Raw genomic sequence first — 18,919 nt, 5'->3', positions numbered from 1 at the left:
ACAGAACTTTTACAGGGGCTTCTTCGGCTGAGCTCAGTCACTGAATGCAGATATAACTCTGGCTGAGCTGACTGCTGCCGTGTTTCAGAAAGCGTTGGGCAAGGCTCCAGGAATGGACGGCATACCTGCAGACTTCTTTATGCACCTTCGGAGTATTTTGGGGCAGGACATTCTTGATGTTTTTAATGCGTGTTTTAAAACGTGTTTTTAGACTACTTCCAGCCTCCTGTAGGCGTGCAGTGCTCTCTCTACTGCCTAAGAATGAGTATTTAACCCTTTTGAAAAACTGGAGGCTACAAATTTTTGTTGAAAGTTTTATCGAATAGGTTGAAAGGTTTCACTGAACTGTTGATTGGTCTGGATCAGTCCCACTGTGTTCCTGGTGGATCTACGTTGTATAACCTGTTTTTAATGAGAGACATTTTTGATATTTGTAAATTATATAATGTTAATGTAGGTTTTATCTCTATCGACCAAGAGAAGGCATTTGATCATTCTTTTCTTTTTTCAACAGTTTGAAACTGTATGGGAAAGCTTCTTCAGCTAGAATTAATTGGGACAAAAGTGAGGCATGTCTGGCAGGTCAGTGAAGCTTGGGGAGTACTCCTAGTCTTCCAGGGAACCTTCGGTGGGGTAAAAATGGAATTAAAATTCTTAGAGTGTATTTGGGAAATGAGGACTTTCAAAAGCAGAACTGGGTGGGCTTGCTGGAGAAGGTAGAGGCCAGGTTGACTCAATGGAAATGGTTGCAACCTTATCTGTCCTACAGGGGGAGAATACTGATCATCAATGCCCTGGTCGCCTCATCTCAATGGCATGGGCTGCTTGTTCTGGTACCACCTCCAGGCCTTGTGAGAGAGGTGCAACAGCTGTTGGTGAACTTCTTCTGGTCTGGTCAGCACTGGCTGAAGGCGTCGGCTCTGTATCTCCCTGTCATAGAAGGGGGGCATGGACTGGTGGACATTCAGGCAAGAACTGCAGCCTTCAGATTGCAGACAGCATGGAGATTGCTGTATGGCTGGTTACTGTTGGTTGGCTCCCACTCGGCTGCTCCTCAAGGAAGGCTGGGCGGCTTGGGTTGGATAAACACCTCTTTCTGCCAGAGGTTGACCTGACGGGACTGACACCTTTCTATAGATCAGTGGTGGAGGCCTGGCAGACTCTTGAGATCACATGGACTCCTGAACCTAGGCCCGGAATGTGGCTCTTCGAAGAACCACTGTTTCATAACGCCTTTCTCAATATCGCCACCTTTTCCTCAGCTACCTTGAGGAGGTAATTCGTTGAGGGTGGTATTGTTAAACTTGGTCATCTCACAAAAGCGTCACCGAACAGCATTGGTGGAATTACTGGCTGACGAAGATGGTGGAAGAAGTCTGGCAGGCACTGTCCATGCCACTAAGAACTTTTGCCAGGAACCATGTGTTTGCTGACCAATGGACAGAGGACAGTGAGTATGAGTTCCCCTCACTGAGCGTCAGTTCTGCTGCTGAGAGGCAGGAGGAGGGTGGGCGGCTTCTCTCCTTGGCCACGCCGGTGCTGGGTGCATTCAGCACCCGTGGGAAGAAGCAACTTTACTACAGCTGTGTGAAGGTGCTGAACATTCGCAGCCTGGGCGGGGTCAGGGAGTCGAGATGGGGTGAGGTTGTTGGTTCGGACTGGACCCCTAAAGGCAGATGGAGGGTCCTGTATAAGTCTCATGTGGAGAAGCGGGTGGCTGATCTCCAGTGGAGGATTATGCATGGAATAATAGCCACGAACAGACACATTGCCCGTCTGGATCCAAGCGCTGGGGAGGGTTGTCCATTTTGTCCTCAAACTGAAACACTGGAACACTTGTTTGTTCTCTGCCCTCGCTTGGTGGGCCTATTCGGAATATTGAGAGGTTAGGTAGAGGATTTGGGGGAGGAGTTCTCAGTCCCATTGTTTGTTTTTGGGCCCAAATACACAGTCAAAAATAGAGGTATTGTGGTTTTAGTCAATTTTCTGTTTGGAACAGTTAAATTGGCAATCTGGAAGACCAGGAAGAACCAGCTTGCTGATCAGGGATGGACTGATGTGGTCCGGTGTCTAAAGGGGTTGGTGGAAGCTTGTTTGAGGGTGGAGCATGTTTTTTATGCCCTGACTGGCAACCTGGACTCCTTCAGGTTTCTGTGGGGGCCCAGGAAGTGTTTGTGTTCAGTGGGGGAATATGTTGTACTGGTCCTTAATTTTTAAATTATCATTGTGGGTGTGTTGTGGTTGTTTTTGGTGGTGTGAGGTTTTTGATGGGTTTGTATTGACGTGTGTGTGTGTGTGTGTGTGTGTGTGTGTGTGTGTGTGTGTGTGTGTGTGTGTGTGTGTGTGATGTTTGTGGATTGACTTTTTTAAAATAGTGTAAATAAAAGTTGTTTTAAAAGTCAAAGTCTCTCTCTCTCTGAGTGTGTGCTGAGAGTGACAGGGTGAGTGCTTCGGAGAGCGTTTGTGATCGTGTGTAAGTTTTTTCAAACCCTTTTTGCTTTCTCTCTTCCACTGACTGTTAGCGGATGCTTTGGTGTACTGTAAACTTTCTCTGTCATCAGAGTTGGTTTGAGTCTTCCTTTGTGAAGTTTTTGTTCTGAATGGCGGTGCGTGGTGTCTCCGGGTTGGAGAAGCTGACTCGCCGTCATGCTGTCAAACTTTCTCCAAGTGCTGGTGTTTCAGTAGAGGAGTGTAGTTTGGCTGCGGGTGCCGTTGTTGGCTATGGCAGTGTTAAATCTGCCTCTCGTATGAATAGCGCTGTTGTTATTTTTGTTGACACCATTGAAAAAGCTCATCAGCTGATTGAGAGTGGTGTCGTGATCCAGGGATCACTGACTCCAGTTTTTTCTTTGGTTAACCCCGCTAAAAAAGTTGTTATTTCAAATGTGCCCCCTTTTCTGAGGAATGAAATGATAGCGAAGGAGTTAGCCCAGCATGGGCAGCTAGTGTCCCCGATAAAAATGATCCCCCTCAGGTGTAAGTCACCACACCTGAAGCACGTCATGTCTTTCAGAAGACAAGTCTTTATGATTCTGAAAGACAATGAGCAGCTGAATTTAGCTTTCGTTTTTCGTATTGATGACTTTGATTATACTGTTCATGTCACGTCTGATGCTCTGAAATGTTTTGGTTGTGGGGCAGAGGGACACTTGGTCCGCTCGTGCCCAGAGAAAATGAATCACCGTCAGGACGCTGCATCAGCGGCGGAGCCAGCTGGCACAGCGGACGAGCAGGACGCAGGACGCACTGACGCACAGAGGGCTGCATACACTGATACTCACGGGGCCACACAGAAAACACAGAAGGAGACAGAAAACATGCAGGATAAGACACAAAAAACACAGAAGGACGCAGGAAACAACATACAAGACACGCAAAACACGCAAAATAACAGCTCACATAATGCTGATGCACAGAACAACATCCAGATGAACACAGACAGGGGTGAAAGTGGGACAGAAAATGATGAAAATGATTCCAGTGATAAAATGTTTGATGATACTGATGATGTTCAGAGTCAGCAGGATGGAAAAGAAGAGACTGGTCACACTGCAACCAGAGTGGCTGAGTCTGTTCTAGATGAAGAATCTGTGTTGGATGATGAGCTGCTGAAACTTGCTGTTAAAAGGAAAAGTTCAGAAACTAAAGAGAACAGCGCTAAAACTACTAAAGTGTTGAAAACAGAACTGAAGTGTTCCTCCTCCCAGTCAGAGGAGAATACACAGAGTACACTGCGGAGTGATGATGATAATGATGATGATGATGATGATGATGATAATAATAATGAGAGCATGCAGGATGAAATCCAGAGTGGCTACTCTTTCCAGAGAGTTCGAGCCTTCCTGACTCAAACCAAAGGCAGTAGGGGTGTTAAAGTGGAGGATCATTTTCCTGATTTGCAGCTCTTTTATGATTCTGTCCGTTTTTATATGAAAAACACCAGAAACCTCAGGCAGCCTTCTTTCACTGATCCTGAAATCTTCCGGCTGAGGAAATTTCTGGTTAAAGTTCAAGACCAGATAGCTAGTGATGACTAAGAGCCTTCTCTGGTCCCTCTTCCTCTCTCTGTGCTGGTTAGGATTCAGCTTGATAATTATTATGTGCGAGATAAAGCTGGGCTCCTTAAACATTAACGGTGCCAGAGAAGACACTAAAAGAGCTTCTCTTTTCACTCTGATTAAGAGTAAAAACTTAAATGTCATCTTCCTGCAGGAGACACACAGTTCTCTTGATAATGAGTCTGACTGGGAGAGGGAATGGGGTGGGGAGGTTATTCTCAGCCATAAAAGTAAAACTAGTGGAGGAGTGGGGATCCTCTTCTCTGCAGATTTCTTACCTTCTTCCTTCTCTGTAGAAGAAGTTGTTCCTGGTCAACTGTTAAAGCTCACAGCCGAATTTGAAGAAGCCAAAGTTGTATTTATAAATGTCTATGCTCCGAGTCTGAGCTCAGAGAGAGTGTTGTTTTTAGATGTGTTAAAAGATGTTCTCAGTAACTGTAGCAGTGAAGAGTACCTGTTTCTGGGGGGAGACTTCAATTGTACTGAAGACCCTGTTCTAGACAGGAACCATCCAGAGCCCCACGCTGCTTCTAGGAGCTGTCTCTCTAAAATGATTGAACATTTTGAACTTTGTGATGTTTGGAGATTTTTCCATAAACACCAGCGGCAGTATACTTGGTCTCACTGTAAAGATAATATGTTATCTTTAGCCAGACTTGATCGGGTGTATAGCTTTGAGCATCATGTTAGTGTATTTAAAGGTAGTTGCATTAATCCAGTAGGTATATCAGACCATGCTCTGGTTCAGTGCTCTATCTTAATTAAGAATATCAAATGTAAAAGTGCTTACTGGCATTTTAACAGCACCTTGTTGTCTGATAATATTTTTAAGAATGTGTTCAGGTCTTTTTTGAGTAACCACAGACTAACTAAACATGAGTACAGCTCCTTACAGCAGTGGTGGGACGTGGGGAAGGTCAAAATCAAACAGCTTTGCCTACAGTACACTCTCAATGTCACAAAGGACATGGCCAGATCTATGAGAGCTCTGGAGAGAGAAGTGGTGGAGCTGCAGGGTTTAGCAGACTCCACAGGAGATCGAGAATTGATTCAAGTTCTCAAAAGTAAAAAATCAGCTCTGTCTGACCTGCTGGGTATCTCTGCTCAGGGTGCACTTATTAGATCACGTTTTCAAAATGTTGTAAAGATGGATGCTCCCTCTCACTTCTTCTTCAGTCTTGAGTGTAAGAATGGTCAGAGGAGGCTGATTCACTCCCTCAGGTCTGACACTGGGCAGCTGCTGCAGGAGTCAGCGGACATTCAGCAGTGTGCTGTTGGTTTTTATGAGAACCTCTATAAGACAGAGTTCCAGGAGGACCCTGAGGTGGCTCAGTCCTTCTATGAAGGCCTTCCTCAGGTCTCTGAGGAGGACAACGCTGAGCTGGAGGCGTTGCTCTCTGCTCAGGAGCTGCAGGAGGCCCTGCAGAGCCTGCAGAGCGGGAAGGCCCCTGGGATAGACGGCCTCCCTGCAGACTTTTATAAAGTTTTCTGGCCTGTTATTGGTGATGATCTATTGTTTGTTCTCAGAGACAGTCTGAGTAAAGGGAGGCTCCCTCTGAGCTGTAGGAGGGCTGTCTTCACCCTCCTCCCTAAGAAAGGAGACCTGCAGGACATCAAGAACTGGTGTCCTGTGTCCTTACTGTGCACTGACTACAAACTTCTATCCAAAGTGTTAGCCACTAGACTGAGGAAGGTGATAGAGCACGTCATCCATATAGACCAGACCTACTGTGTACCCAGCAGGTTGATAACTGACAACATCGCTTACTAATTCGGGACATTTTGGACCTCTCTGGTTCTTTGGGCAGTGAGCTTGGTCTGATTTTTCTGGATCAAGAAAAGGCTTTTCTTTCTTTACTGGTTGAACACCAGTACTTGTGGCAGACGCTGCAGGCATTTGGGTTCAGCTCTGGTCTCATACCCCAGATTCAGGTCTTGTACAGTGGCATTGAGAGTGTACTGAAGGTTAACGGTGGTCTGAGTGCTCCTTTTAAGGTTCAGAGGGGTGTTAGGCAGGGCTGTTCTCTGTCAGGTATGCTGTACTCTCTGGCCATAGAGCCGTTCCTGCACAAACTAAGGTTACAGTTGTCTGGTTTCTCTTTTCCTGGATCTGTGAATAGTGTTAAATTGTCAGCTTATGCTGATGATCTTATTTGTATTGTTAAAAACCAACATGATGTTAATGTTTTAAATGAAACTGTGTGTCATTTTGGTAAACTGTCCTCTGCCAAAGTGAACTGGGGGAAAAGTGAAGCCTTAGCCGTGGGTAAAGGACTGATTACTAGGCTGGTTCTACCTGGAGGCCTGGTGTGGAGGAGAGGAGGGTTTAAATATCTGGGAGTGTACCTGGGAGATGAGACCTCCCTGTCTAAAAACTGGGACAATGTCCTGGAGAAAGTCGAGGGTCGACTTAAAAAGTGGAAATGGATACTACCCAAGCTGTCTTTTAGAGGTCGAGTCCTGATTATTAATAATTTGGTGTCTTCTATGTTGTGGCACCGGCTGGCGTGTGTGGACCCTCCTCAGAACTTGCTGTCCCGAGTGCAAACATGTTTGGTGGACTTCTTCTGGGACCGCCTGCACTGGGCCCCACAGAGCGTCCTCTTTCTGCCCAAGGAGGAGGGAGGACAAGGACTTGTCCACCTGGCGAGCAGAGGAGCTGCCTTCAGGCTCCAGTTTGTTCAAAGACTCCTAACTGGACCAGTAGACCTGGTCTGGAGGCCCGTTGCTTGTGCGTTACTGAAACTCTGTGGAGGGCTGGGTCTGGCAGAGTCCTGGTTTCTCATGGACCTGAGTGGATTTAAAGTGGATTATTTCCCCACCTTTTACAAGGGACTGTTTAAAGTGTGGGGACTCTTCAGGAAGGAGAGGCTGAAGGACTGTTGCTCTTTGTTCTGGCTTCTTAAAGAACCAGTCATGTACAGGACTCGTCTGCAGTGTGCGACGGGGCCGTCCCTGCTTCAGAGACTCTGTGAGGCTCACATCTTCACTCTGGGCCAGCTGATGGAGGTGTGTGGCCCTGATTTGGACAATGCTGCTGCTCTGGTCTCATACCTGGGGATCAGGTCTGTCAGGGTGGCCAGCCTCCTGCTGAAAGGCTGGAAACAGCAGCTCAGTCCTAAAGAGCGGTCCCTGACTGTTGCCTTTAATCATGGACTGTTACAGCCTGATGGCTCTGATTCTTTCCCCCAGCTGAACATTGTTCCAGAGTTTAAATGTGATGTTGGTTTTCTGCTCAGACTGAATCCAGGTGTTGACTGAGTAAACTGAGTTCTATGGTAGGTAAAACAATGTATTATTTATGTGTCAAAGTGTTAAACCAGAACAAACTTAAAGATCGAGTAGACACTCCATGGAGAGCTCATTTAAAGCTGACGGAGGAAGGAGGGCTGGGGATTTACAGTGGAGGCTTCTACATGGTATTGTCGCTGTTCATTCTTTTGTTTCTGTGATCAATCCAAATGTTGCTGACACCTGTCCCTTCTGCTCACAGAGAGAAACAGTCTTTCATTGCTTCTTAGAGTGCAGCAGACTGGTTTCTCTGTTCCAGTTTCTGGTCCAGGTGTTTGCTTTGTTTGGAGAGGTTTTCTCTCATCAAATGTTCATCCTGGGTCACAGATACAGCAGGACAAACAGGACAAAATGTCAACTGTTTAACTTCCTGCTGGGTCATGCAAAAATGTCTATTTATCTCAGCAGGAGAAACAAACTTGAGAGTTCTTCGGATGTTGATGCAAAGATCATTTTTGTTCGCATGATAAAGGTCAGACTAAAAACTGATTTCTGTTTCTTTAAACTGACAGTGTGGAAAAAAGTACTGTGCTCTGTGAAGAATGGTGATCTGGTGTTTGGTCAACACTCAGACATGAGATGTCTGTTTTCACCATGCTAAACTTTTATTGAGAAAATAAAAGTGGTTTGAAAAATCAATCTCTCTCTCTCTCTCTCTCTCTCTCTCTCTCTCTCTCTCTCTCTCTCTCTCTCTGTCTCTGTCTCTCTCTCTCCCAACCAGACCGATAGCCACACACCCAGAGGCTGGTTCTGCTTGAGGTTTCTGGCTGTTAAGAGGAAGTTTCTCTTCACCACTGTTGCCTTCAAGTGCTTGCTCATGAGGGAATTGCTGGGTCTATATATAAAGTGTTCTCAGACAACTTCTGTTGTGATCTGGCACTATATTAATAGAACTGAATTGAATTGATCCTTTCGCAGCATTATATAGCTAAGACTAGTGTTATACTATCTATCTATCTATCTATCTATCTATCTATCTATCTATCTATCTATCTATCTATCTATCTATCTATCTATCTATCTATCTAAATGCCACATCACTAACTTATAGAGCAGCTAGCTGTGCAGCAAGGAGTCTCAAAAAAAAAAAAAGAACAGATCAACATTGCTCCCGTATCCGGTCTTTATCAAGTGCATACCACATTACAACCCAAGAGAAATTTTGTCTGTTATCCTTACAGGTGTTTATATTTATTCTTGCCAACTGAGCAAATTTCCTCCATGGAAAAATCTCAGTAATTCTTGTCATGGTAGATGTCAACTCGTGTCTGACATAAACTTCTGAGTTACAAGCACCTGGTGACATGTGACTCACATGGTAATAACGCACGGGACCACTTTTACTCACTTTTACTAAAACATTACATACTGCTCCATTCCTAGTGCACCCATTGGAAACTTGGATCACTGCAAAATACAGATGATCTAAAAATACATACAGCAACTGAAGAGAGCACCATCCTGAACTACAGTGATGAGATAGACTACAGAAGTAACTGACGTGCTTCGGGACTGCATGCAATGAGTGCAATGACTGGGAGTCTCCGAGAGGCCCTGAGGATAACATTTTTGCTGACAATGTATGCTCATAAATCAACTTCTGTGAGCAGGTCTGCCTCCTAACCAAAACCATCAAAAGGCAGAACAACCGCAGGCCCTGTTTCACCGAACAGCTCATAGAACTCAGGCGCAACAAAGAACAGGCATTCAAGGACAGTGACATGGATACATTCAGGCTATCTAGACAGAACCTCAAGGGGCTATCAAATTTGCCATGAAGGAATACAAAGTCAGGCTTGAGTGTGACAACAACCCTGCAGCCCTCAGTACAATGACATTTTGCATTAATAAAAGCCCTGCTATCACCTCACTCCCAGGACTAGCTGATGAACTCAACACCTTTTACATCAGATTTGAAAGGTCCCCCACCACACAGTCTGATGGGGCCCAATGTCACTGAAGACTTATCCTAACCGTAACCATAACCACAATGTTTGTCACAGTACAACCCCATACTATGGACTGTGCAATATGTGCAAATGTAAAATAATGCAGCACATTTATTGTATAATTCCTTACTTGCATACAAATGCCAAACAATATATGCAGGGGCAAGGGGCATGGGCTCTCGGGGGCTGTGTGGATTGAATAGATATTAAAATAGATATTAAATATTAAAACCCTTTTGTTTAAAATCAAAATCAAAAGTTCCTTAAAAAAATTAAAGGAAACAACAAACAAACAACAACAAAAAAAAAATGGTTAAAAGTATACAGTATATAAAGATGAAAGGTAGATTGGGCAATGATGCAGGCTGGCAGTGGAAACTCTGTATATTAAAGCCCATATCAAAGCCCCCCCATCTCTCCCGGGTCTCTGCAGTACCTTTTGGGGTTGTTATTTCTTAAAAAGGGTTAGTGAGGGCTCCATTTGCAGACGGAAGGTAATGGGAAGCCTCTTGTGAGAAGGAAATATTTGAATAAGAGATAATTCAAATAAAAATTAGGTAAATAAGTGCAGAAAATCCCAAAGTTTGGAGAGTAAAATCATATTTTATCAAGATTCAGTCTCATCTATCCTGTCAAAGGTAAGTGCTCTGAAAAAATAGTTAAAAGGTGAATATAAGTCCTGATAAAAAGATAAAATATGTAATAAAACTGTTAGAAATGCATGCACAATAAACATACATATATACAATGTTAGCAAAATGCCGTGATTAATTGTGGAGAGACTGCATGTTAGCCATTAAAATAAGTTAGATAATATTAAAATAAAATGAAATAAATTTATAAATCACTGATTCTTGAGAGTCTTTCTAAAAGACTTTCTGAAAAAACTTTTTTTGAAAATTTACACTATGTTGATTAGAGTTATATATTTATGTAGATAAAGATCTGTGCTATTTAACAATGTAAAGGTGCAGGCTGGAGGTTAAAAAACATTTTTAACAAATTCACATATTTACCTTAAAAACTTGATTTGTGTCAACTCCGTCAGACACACTAAAAGTATATAATTATATAATCATAATAGCCCAACAATAATCTTAAGTTCTGATGTATGTTGTAATAGTGTTTAGTTACTGTGATATGCAATAAAATATAATATATAAACTGAAGGCTTGATTTCACACTGTTATGAACACACAGATTTCTAAAAATTTGCATTTTCAAACTTTATCTTTTATTTTGCCACTATAGAAAAAATATCCTGAAGTGAATAAGACACAAGAGGATGCAGATCTGATGATCCTTTATTACTTCAACAACAAAAACTGAAGAAAGAATTTGTTTTTTCCCCCAAAAAATAACAAAAACATACATGTGACCGTGCTGATGAAGATCTGACGGAGTTGACAAAATAGTTTTTGCATTTCTGATCTATGAACAAATGTTTTTTTTTTTTTTAACAAAAGGAAGTAACAGTAGATTAAGAAATAACAACTCCTTGTCTTTTACTGAACATATTTCTTCTCTGGGTCACTGTTTAATTTTTCTCTTCTCTTTCATTAGTACTCTCTATTTCTTCTCCTTCGCTCCTCAACTGACAGTTTCTCTCTAGCCATGTTTTCCTTTAATACAAAAGTCATGAAAAGTGCATTTGAATATTACTATGGAATCACTATGGGCTGGTGAATATTGTGACCTCTTGCTGAGGACAAGAGAAATAACATGGGCCATCTAACCACTGGTCATACATTTAAACAAACATCCCCCCCTAAAGTAATTATCTATGCTAAAACACAACATCAGTATTCACAATTCCTTTAGATTTAACTTTGTGAGTATGTCAATCATTATTAATTTCTTTATTTTTGATATAAATAAGACTTTTCTATGTGGGACATGTTTTGTCCTGACTCTCAAGAGTCAGTGAAATAATCAATAATCAATAATTCAAGAGAAATTTGAATATTACTATGGAATCACATGTCCATTTACTTCACATGATTGGTTGATTGATTGATTGATTGATTGATTGATTGATTGATTGATTGATTGATTGATGTAAAATCGTAAAGGTGCAGTGTGTGTTCCAATCTACACACTGGCTTGTACAGACAAAATCAATGTCCAGTGGAAGTAGTGGGAGATAAGACACAGCCATTACAATATTCCTAAATATAACACAAAATGTTCAGGATCGCCCTGCAATCGGCTGGCGACCGGTTCAGGGTGTACCCCGCCTCTCGCCCATTGTAGCTGGGATAGGCTCCAGCCCCCCGCAACCCCGAAAGGGATAGGCGGTATAGATAATGGATGGATGGATGGATGTTCAGGATCTCTCTGAACTCTACACATCTGACAACTGATATAATTGTAACTAATAAGAAGTAGCAGAGAATGATACTGACAGACTCAATGATCAACTTCCACATTGATTTCCCCTAGGAATCCCACTGCAAAGCTGAGCTTCTCTTCATTCTGTGCTCTGAAGCCCTTCTATTATGTCACAGTATCTAGCATCTGATTGGAGGATGTGTCTGTTTTGGAGAGATCTGCCACAGAGGCAGGGTTTTGCACACTGTCTGAGTCAAATAGACAGGATCCTGTGGCATTCTGGACACATAGCCTATGGATCCTGTATTGAAATATATCAATACAAAATTACCACAGGTGCACTTTTCGTCTGATGGTCCAAGTAAATCAGATGTGAAAAAGATTTTTTATCAATCAATCAATCAATCAATCAATCATGTAGACAAGTGCTATATACCACACGTGCTGGAAAGTTTTTCAATAATAAGCAGATATTAAAATATTAAAATATTAAAAATTATTCAATAAGAAGACCACAGCCTGCCCATGCCCTACAAATCATAAATATATTGTAGAATAATGTAATTGCATGCTATATATGTACATTAATGTGCCGATAAAACCCTAAAATAACATTCTATTCCTTTACTATGTTCCAAAATAGTATAATATTAGCACATTATGCGGTTATTGGTGGATTTGTCAACTCTGTCAGCTTACATGTCAAGTCCGTCAGGTTTTATGTGGCTCTATATAACTATGACGGAGTTGACACAATGGCAGGTTTTTTTCCCTACGCAGAAAAAAACACTGCAGCTAGCTAGCTAGTTTTTTGGCTATTGCTAGCTGCCTGTAAATAATAAAAAAAATACTTTTATTGAATCTACTTTGGTTTCAAAAAAGTATCATAACGGTGAGACGGTGTTGACATGCTCCAGCTGTGACCATAGGAAAATTGGCATTGTTCATCTAAAGTATAAAAAAAAATGTCAAACTAACCAGGAATGGTTATATACCCTCAGGGATATAGCTGACCATGCTATTATCTGATTTAATGAGGTTTATGAAAAAAACTGACGGAGTTGACAGAAACACAACTTTAATAGGCAGATTTCTATGGAAAATATTTTTAGATATTCATGGTATGCATTGTTTTATACATTTATAACCCTTATCTTTGATTTGATATAAATGTTTTCACAATTGTAGAGGTTTTTAAAGTTTTTGGGGGCTGGTGAATATTGTGACCTCTTGCTGAGGACAAGAGAAATAACATGGGCCATCTAACCACTGGTCATACATTTAAACAAACATCCCCCCATAAAGTAATTATCTATGCTAAAACACAACATCAGTATTCACAATTCCTTTAGATTTAACTTTGTGAGTATGTCAATCATTATTAATTTCTTTATTTTTTATATAAATAAGACTTTTCTATGTGGGACATGTTTTGTCCTGACTCTCAAGAATCAGTGAAATAATCAATAATCAATAATTCAAGAGAAATTTAAAAAGTAAGTTAATTGCAAATTAAAGATAGAGTAGGAGGAGAAGTCATTAAAAGAAGAGAGTTTCATTATTGGATCACCGCAGTCAGAGCCCAGTCTGAAACCTGTTGGAGAAGAGTCCCTGGAAATTGTGGAAGTGAGTACTTCTAATAAATGCTATAAAAAAAAAGTTTGTTATTATCAAGTGGAGATGGACTCATCAACCATATTTTTCATTTAGACCAGTAGAGTCTATGGTCTTCAGTAGATGAATCCATTTCCTCTGTGCTGCCCGTCTCTAGCCCGTGGTCCAATCCCTTCTGCTCTCTAGGCCCATGCTTTGCACATTATGCTGGCCATGGAGTTTAAAATGTGCATATAGAACACTGGTGCCACTCCTGTTGTTCATGATACAAAAATGTTGTTTTATTCTTATGGCAGGGTGGAGAGGAGGCCCCTGGTGGTCTCTAAGTAGGTGACCACCAGGGGGACAAGGGTAGGCCCAGCCGGCCAGGGGACAATATGGTGATATTTATATTTAAAGGTGCGGCTGACCTCCGCCTTGACACTTCTGAGGAAGTGCCTTGAGTAACCCCTGGGCCTCATCGCACTAAAGATGGTGCTTACGGCTTCCTCTCTCCTGAAAGGTGCATATCCTGTGGAAGCGTATCAGCTGGGACTTTATCAGACCTCTGTACGTGTGCCTTGAGTAGTAACTGGATTTATGGAGAAGTGCATGGCAATCCGTGTCTTTGAAGTAGACTTCAGTGGCCAGTACCTTGTTTTGGTCGGCGGAGTCCCAGAAGAGGACACTTGTATCCAGAAATTGTACTGTGAGAGGTTGCAAATTGTGTTTCAGTTTTATTTTAGGGTGGTGTGAATTACGTGTTAATGAATGTGGTAAATTGTTCTGGTGTGTTGTCCCAGAGGCTGAAGATGACGTCCAGGTACCGGAAATACAGTCTGGGTTTGATGGGGATGTTGATGAATGCCGTTTCCTCCCGATGGGCTAGATATATGTCTGTGTAGGATGGTACTTCCGGCCTATCGCACTGCCGCAGCTGGAGATAGTGCTGGTTGTTGAACATGAAGTCATTACAGGTGAGTGTTAATTCAAGAAGCTGTAAAATATGGTTGTCAGGTCGGGTTGGGTCCGGGTGTTTGTTGAAAATAGAGTGTATGGCAGCTAGGTCAAGTGGGGTCTCGATGTTGGTGTTAGGGTGCACCAGTTCCTTGTGTTTTTCCCTGTGTTTTCCCTGCCCTTTTGTGTCTTGTCTGTCTCCCCTTGTCAGTCCAGGCCCGTGCTGCGAATCCACCTGTCTATCAGCTCCTCCAGCTCCGCTTCCTCTCACACCTGCAAACCATCAACTCATTCACCAACAATCAGCAGTTGTATTTAAACCCGGCTGAGCCTCCCAGTATTCGTCGGATTGTCTGCTTCCCAGAGTGGTACTCCGTCCGTTCTTCTGCCTGAATCGGTCTTTTTGCCTTGCCTTGCCTGCCACTTACCTGTGCGTTGTTTGTCTTTCTCCAGGAATCTTACTAGCCTGTAAACCCTCTGCCCAGCCCAGCCTGTCTGTGAGAGGAGTTGGAGCTTGAACTGTTCAGTTTTCTACTCTCGCTTTCTGTTATTCCCGTTTCTCTCACCTGTTGTTGATCCCGTTTTGGTGGACACCTTTTGTTATTAAAACTTTTGTGTTCCAACCCAGCCTGCTCTCCTGTGATCTCTGTAGCCGTCACTCTGAGTTTCACCTGTTCTGGTCCAGTGTGCTCATGCACACAACAGTTGGTGTATAGGGAGTCTATGTCTATTGTGAAGAGGAGAGTGTGGCTGGGTAGCTGTTGGTTCTTTATGGTCTGTACAAAGTGGTATGTGTCCTTAATGTAGCTGTGGTGAAGTTTTGCAAGAAGATTAATAAAATGGTCTGTGTATTGAGTTATTGCATAGGTTTCTGATCCACAGTCACTGACGACTGGGCGGCCGACCAGAACAACAGAAGGGACCCTCCGCGTTTCAGGGGGTTTGTGGCCATGGGGGCTTGTGGGGGCTTGTCTTGGGTAACAGGTAAAAGAGGCGGGGCCTGGGCTCATTGGGACCATCCAGGTATTGTTTCTGTTTGGTCGTGATGTATTTATGTCTGTGTAACGCGTCTGTAACTCTAACTAGTGTTTCTGTTTCTTGTTGTAGTGGAGTTTGGAGTGGTTTGTAATATGTGCTGTTATTTAAGTGTCTGTGTGCTTCGAATATGTAATTATCCCTGTCCTGAATAATGATTTGGCCCCCCCTTATCAGCTGGTTTAATATCTATGTGTTTGCATGTACCTAGTGTGCTGAGGGTGCGTTTATGTTCCTGACTAATGTTGGGTGCTCTGTGTGGACGGGGGTACCATTGTGTACAAGGAAGTTTGAAATGTTATCTATATCACCTTATCCCACTGTGCTACTTTACACCAGCATAATACAGCATGTTACTAGTGTAATAACATAATAAAAGCACCATTGTGTTGTACTTATTATTCACACACACTGTGTCACAGTCTGTTAAGTAACTGTATGTATGTGAATGTGTTAGATAGGCCAGGTGGCTGATGAGAAGACTAGATCAATTGCAGAGAACAGCAGATGAAGAGAAAGACCTGCTGACCTCCACCCCCCCACACACACACCATCGTTCCATCTCATTTACTCCACTCATCCATCCTGTTTTCTTGCTCCTCTCTTGATTTGCTTTGTCTCCCTACTCCCATCTTCTATATCTCTCTCCTTTCCTCTTAATTTCCTCTTGTCTACACTCCCATCTGCTTATCTTCTGTTCTCTCTCCTCCCCTTGCCTCCTCTTCCTCCTCCTCCTTGTCTGTCCCTCCTGAAGCATCTTGTCCTCCTGTTGCCATGGCTACCCTCTCCTCCTGCCATCCTCCCTTCCACATCCTTTCCTCCTCTCCTCTGTTTTTGTCTCATCTCTTTCCTTGTGCTCTTTCCTTCCATCCTTCTATATTTTCTTACCTCATCCCATCTCCCTTTCTTTTCTCTGCTTGCTTCTCCTCTCCTCATTTCTTTCTTTGTGCTCTCTTGTTGTTGCTGTGGTGATAGTGATCCTCTTCTCCAATTGTCATTTAGTCACATATGAATATTCCCACTGTCCAGCATGCCTCCATATCATCTTCTGTCATTTATCTGCTTGTCATCACCTCCCCCTCACTGCTTTCCTCACTCTTCCTTCCATTGGTTCTGTCTTCTCAATCATCCGCTTCATCTATTTGTCCCCTCCTCCTAACTTCCCACTCTCCTACTCATGACCACATCTACCAATTATTGATTATCTCCTCCCCCTACCTTCTCTCCCCTTCTGCTTTTCTTTTTTTACCTTTCCGCATCTGCCCATTATCCTGCATCTTCAACACTTCTTCTTATCCTCCTTTTTGTCATTCCTCACCCTTTTATACACCAAAACAATAAAATAAACAGCACTTCTTACATTCTCCCAAAGTAGACTTACATTGGCAGCTGAATCCTCAGCTGGTTTCGTTCCTCCTTCTTCCAGTATGTCTGGCGCTGTGGGGACTGAGACGGGCAACAGGGGGGAGCGAGCCTTACTGGCCTGACCTAGAGAGGCAGTCTTCACCTGTGGCTTTGGAAGGCTCACACCTGGGCAGAACAGAAAGAGATTTGGTTTCAAAACATTAGATTGACTGGTCAGGCTAGAAAATTATTTGATATTATTTATTTGATACTATTTGAAAATTATTTCACACCTTGTTTTGACATTTAGTGTTCTCATAAATAATTCTGGTTTTATTGAAATAAATTTAACTACAGTGCTTCTGACCAAACTCAAAACAAAGGTGGATTGTAATTTAGGTGCAATGTGAGATTTGAAAGAGAAATTGGCTCAGAATACCTTCAGTGAGCCAAGAGTTGCAAGTGTAATAAATGATTGTAGAGATTGTAGAGGTAATTTTCAGTCAGAAAGATCAACCAACTTTTCAAGACAATTGATTAAGATATCACGGTCAATCGCATCAAATGCTGTACTTAGGTCTAAGAGGACAGAGAAGAGGTTCTTTAAGAAAGGATTTAATTTGCACTGAAAATATCTTTTCCAGTATCTTACTAATGAACGGAAGGTGGTATATTTGGCCATAGTTTGTGAGTGCATTACCATCTAGGTTGCATTTCTTTAGTAAGGGTTTTACAGCAACTGTTTTGAAGACATCTGGGAAGATACCTGTTTAAAGAGAAGTATTTATAATCTTCAGGACATGACTTGACATACTGTCAAACACCCGCTTTAAAAATGCTGTAGATACATGGTCAATACAGAAGGTGGAGGAGTTAGATTCAATGACGGTCTTGCAGAGCTCAGGTAATGTACTACAGGTGAATTTCCTCATGGTTACATTCATGTCATCCTTTTTACAGGATCTGCTGAGGTCATCTTTGTTTACAACATATCAACACACCATTAGGTCACTTTGAGTATCTGGTAATGTCATTTGGTCTTACAAATGTCCCTGCTGTGTTCCAGAAAGAATTAAATGTTTTTGTTTGTCTATTTGCATGATGGTCTGATCTTCTCCAGGGACCCTGAGGTGCACCAGCAATATGTGCATCAAGTTCTACAGCAACTGTTAAAGAACAAGTTTTTTGTCAAAGCAGAGAAATATGAGTTTCAGACTTCATCTATGTCAGTGGTTCTCAGCCTTTTTTGGATGAATGTCCCTGTACTCAATGCCCACTCCTCTTGCCACCCCAATCAACCAGAAAGTAGTTGGAACCCATGTATATTGATATCTATGATTGAAATTGTGTATTTCAGTGACCTATTTGAGATGTAGGCCTACCCACTGTATTCATACCACTGCAGCCCTGTCATTTAACACAGTTTGATAATTATTATAATTCTTCGATCAAATCATAATGTAAATGTATTGTTAAATACATTTTATTGGTTGAACATATATTTATTATTAAATTACAACATTAATTAGGCTCCTTCACTGATCTAACTTGAGGAACCTATCACAGTTCAAAATGATGATTAAAAAACACCCTGGCCAATCAAGAAATACAATGAGCTTGTGTGACACTCTGTTTTTCTAGGAATTCTGCATTGTGTTTGTAGACGACCACGAATGAGACGAGTACATGAGATGAGTACATGAGGGGAGCACAATTGCTGCCTTGCCAGCTGATGGGGATTTCTTCTGTGTAAAACACAATAACATCAGTACAGCAGCTCGACCAGGCTTCTACATGCCTACATACCTCTCCTCAGCAGGGCCTGCAGCCCACTGAGAAAAATAGGAGACAAAACAGGAATGTCTATTTTTCTTTGAACTCGTCTTACCAGCCTTGTGATATCTGAACACATCCTCAGGCTTGTTCTACCCACGATCCTTTGTGTCTTTCCCTGAAATACACTACTTTCTGATCAATACACACTCATTCTCTTCCCCGTGAAATAAATAGTCTCATTAGGAGTGGATTACACCAGTGAACATGAAACAGTCAGACTGAGACTTCCTTTAACATGACCAGTCTTCCACAGATTTGGAATGAGCTTGATGAAATACTAAAAATGTCACATTCCATCTCCATCTTCAAGAAAATATTAAAAATTCAACTCCTAGCAAAGTATGTTCAATGTGCTGATTAATAATTTATATGAATACCTGTATCTTATTGCATCTAATAATTACTTTTGGTTAACATTGCTACTGTACTTCGCATCAAATCCAATGTAACCTTAATGCTGAGATTTTCTATTGTTTGTTGTGTGTCCATCTGTATGTTGTCCATATTATAAGGATATCTGGCCAA

General features: G+C 42.2%; 1 protein-coding gene across 7 annotated transcripts in view; it reads right to left on the bottom strand.

The window, feature by feature from the left end:
- The window catches only part of dcc (DCC netrin 1 receptor), a 427,309-nt gene that overhangs the window by 19,167 nt on the left and 389,223 nt on the right, over positions 1 to 18,919 (bottom strand). For 4 of the 7 annotated variants that reach the window (XM_070989802.1, XM_070989803.1, XM_070989805.1 and 1 more), the window contains exon 28: positions 16,596 to 16,744. In XM_070989802.1, the coding sequence (XP_070845903.1) occupies positions 16,596 to 16,744 (149 nt within the window). Of the gene's footprint in view, positions 1 to 15,808; positions 16,745 to 18,919 lie in introns of those variants that run through there. The other 3 variants (XM_070989801.1, XM_070989804.1, XM_070989800.1) reach the window with 2 other exon arrangements.

Source organism: Chaetodon trifascialis, chromosome 20 (genome assembly GCF_039877785.1).
Source record: "Chaetodon trifascialis isolate fChaTrf1 chromosome 20, fChaTrf1.hap1, whole genome shotgun sequence".
Taxonomy (NCBI): Eukaryota; Metazoa; Chordata; class Actinopteri; order Chaetodontiformes; family Chaetodontidae; genus Chaetodon; species Chaetodon trifascialis.
This window is presented reverse-complemented; position numbering and strand designations above follow the sequence as displayed.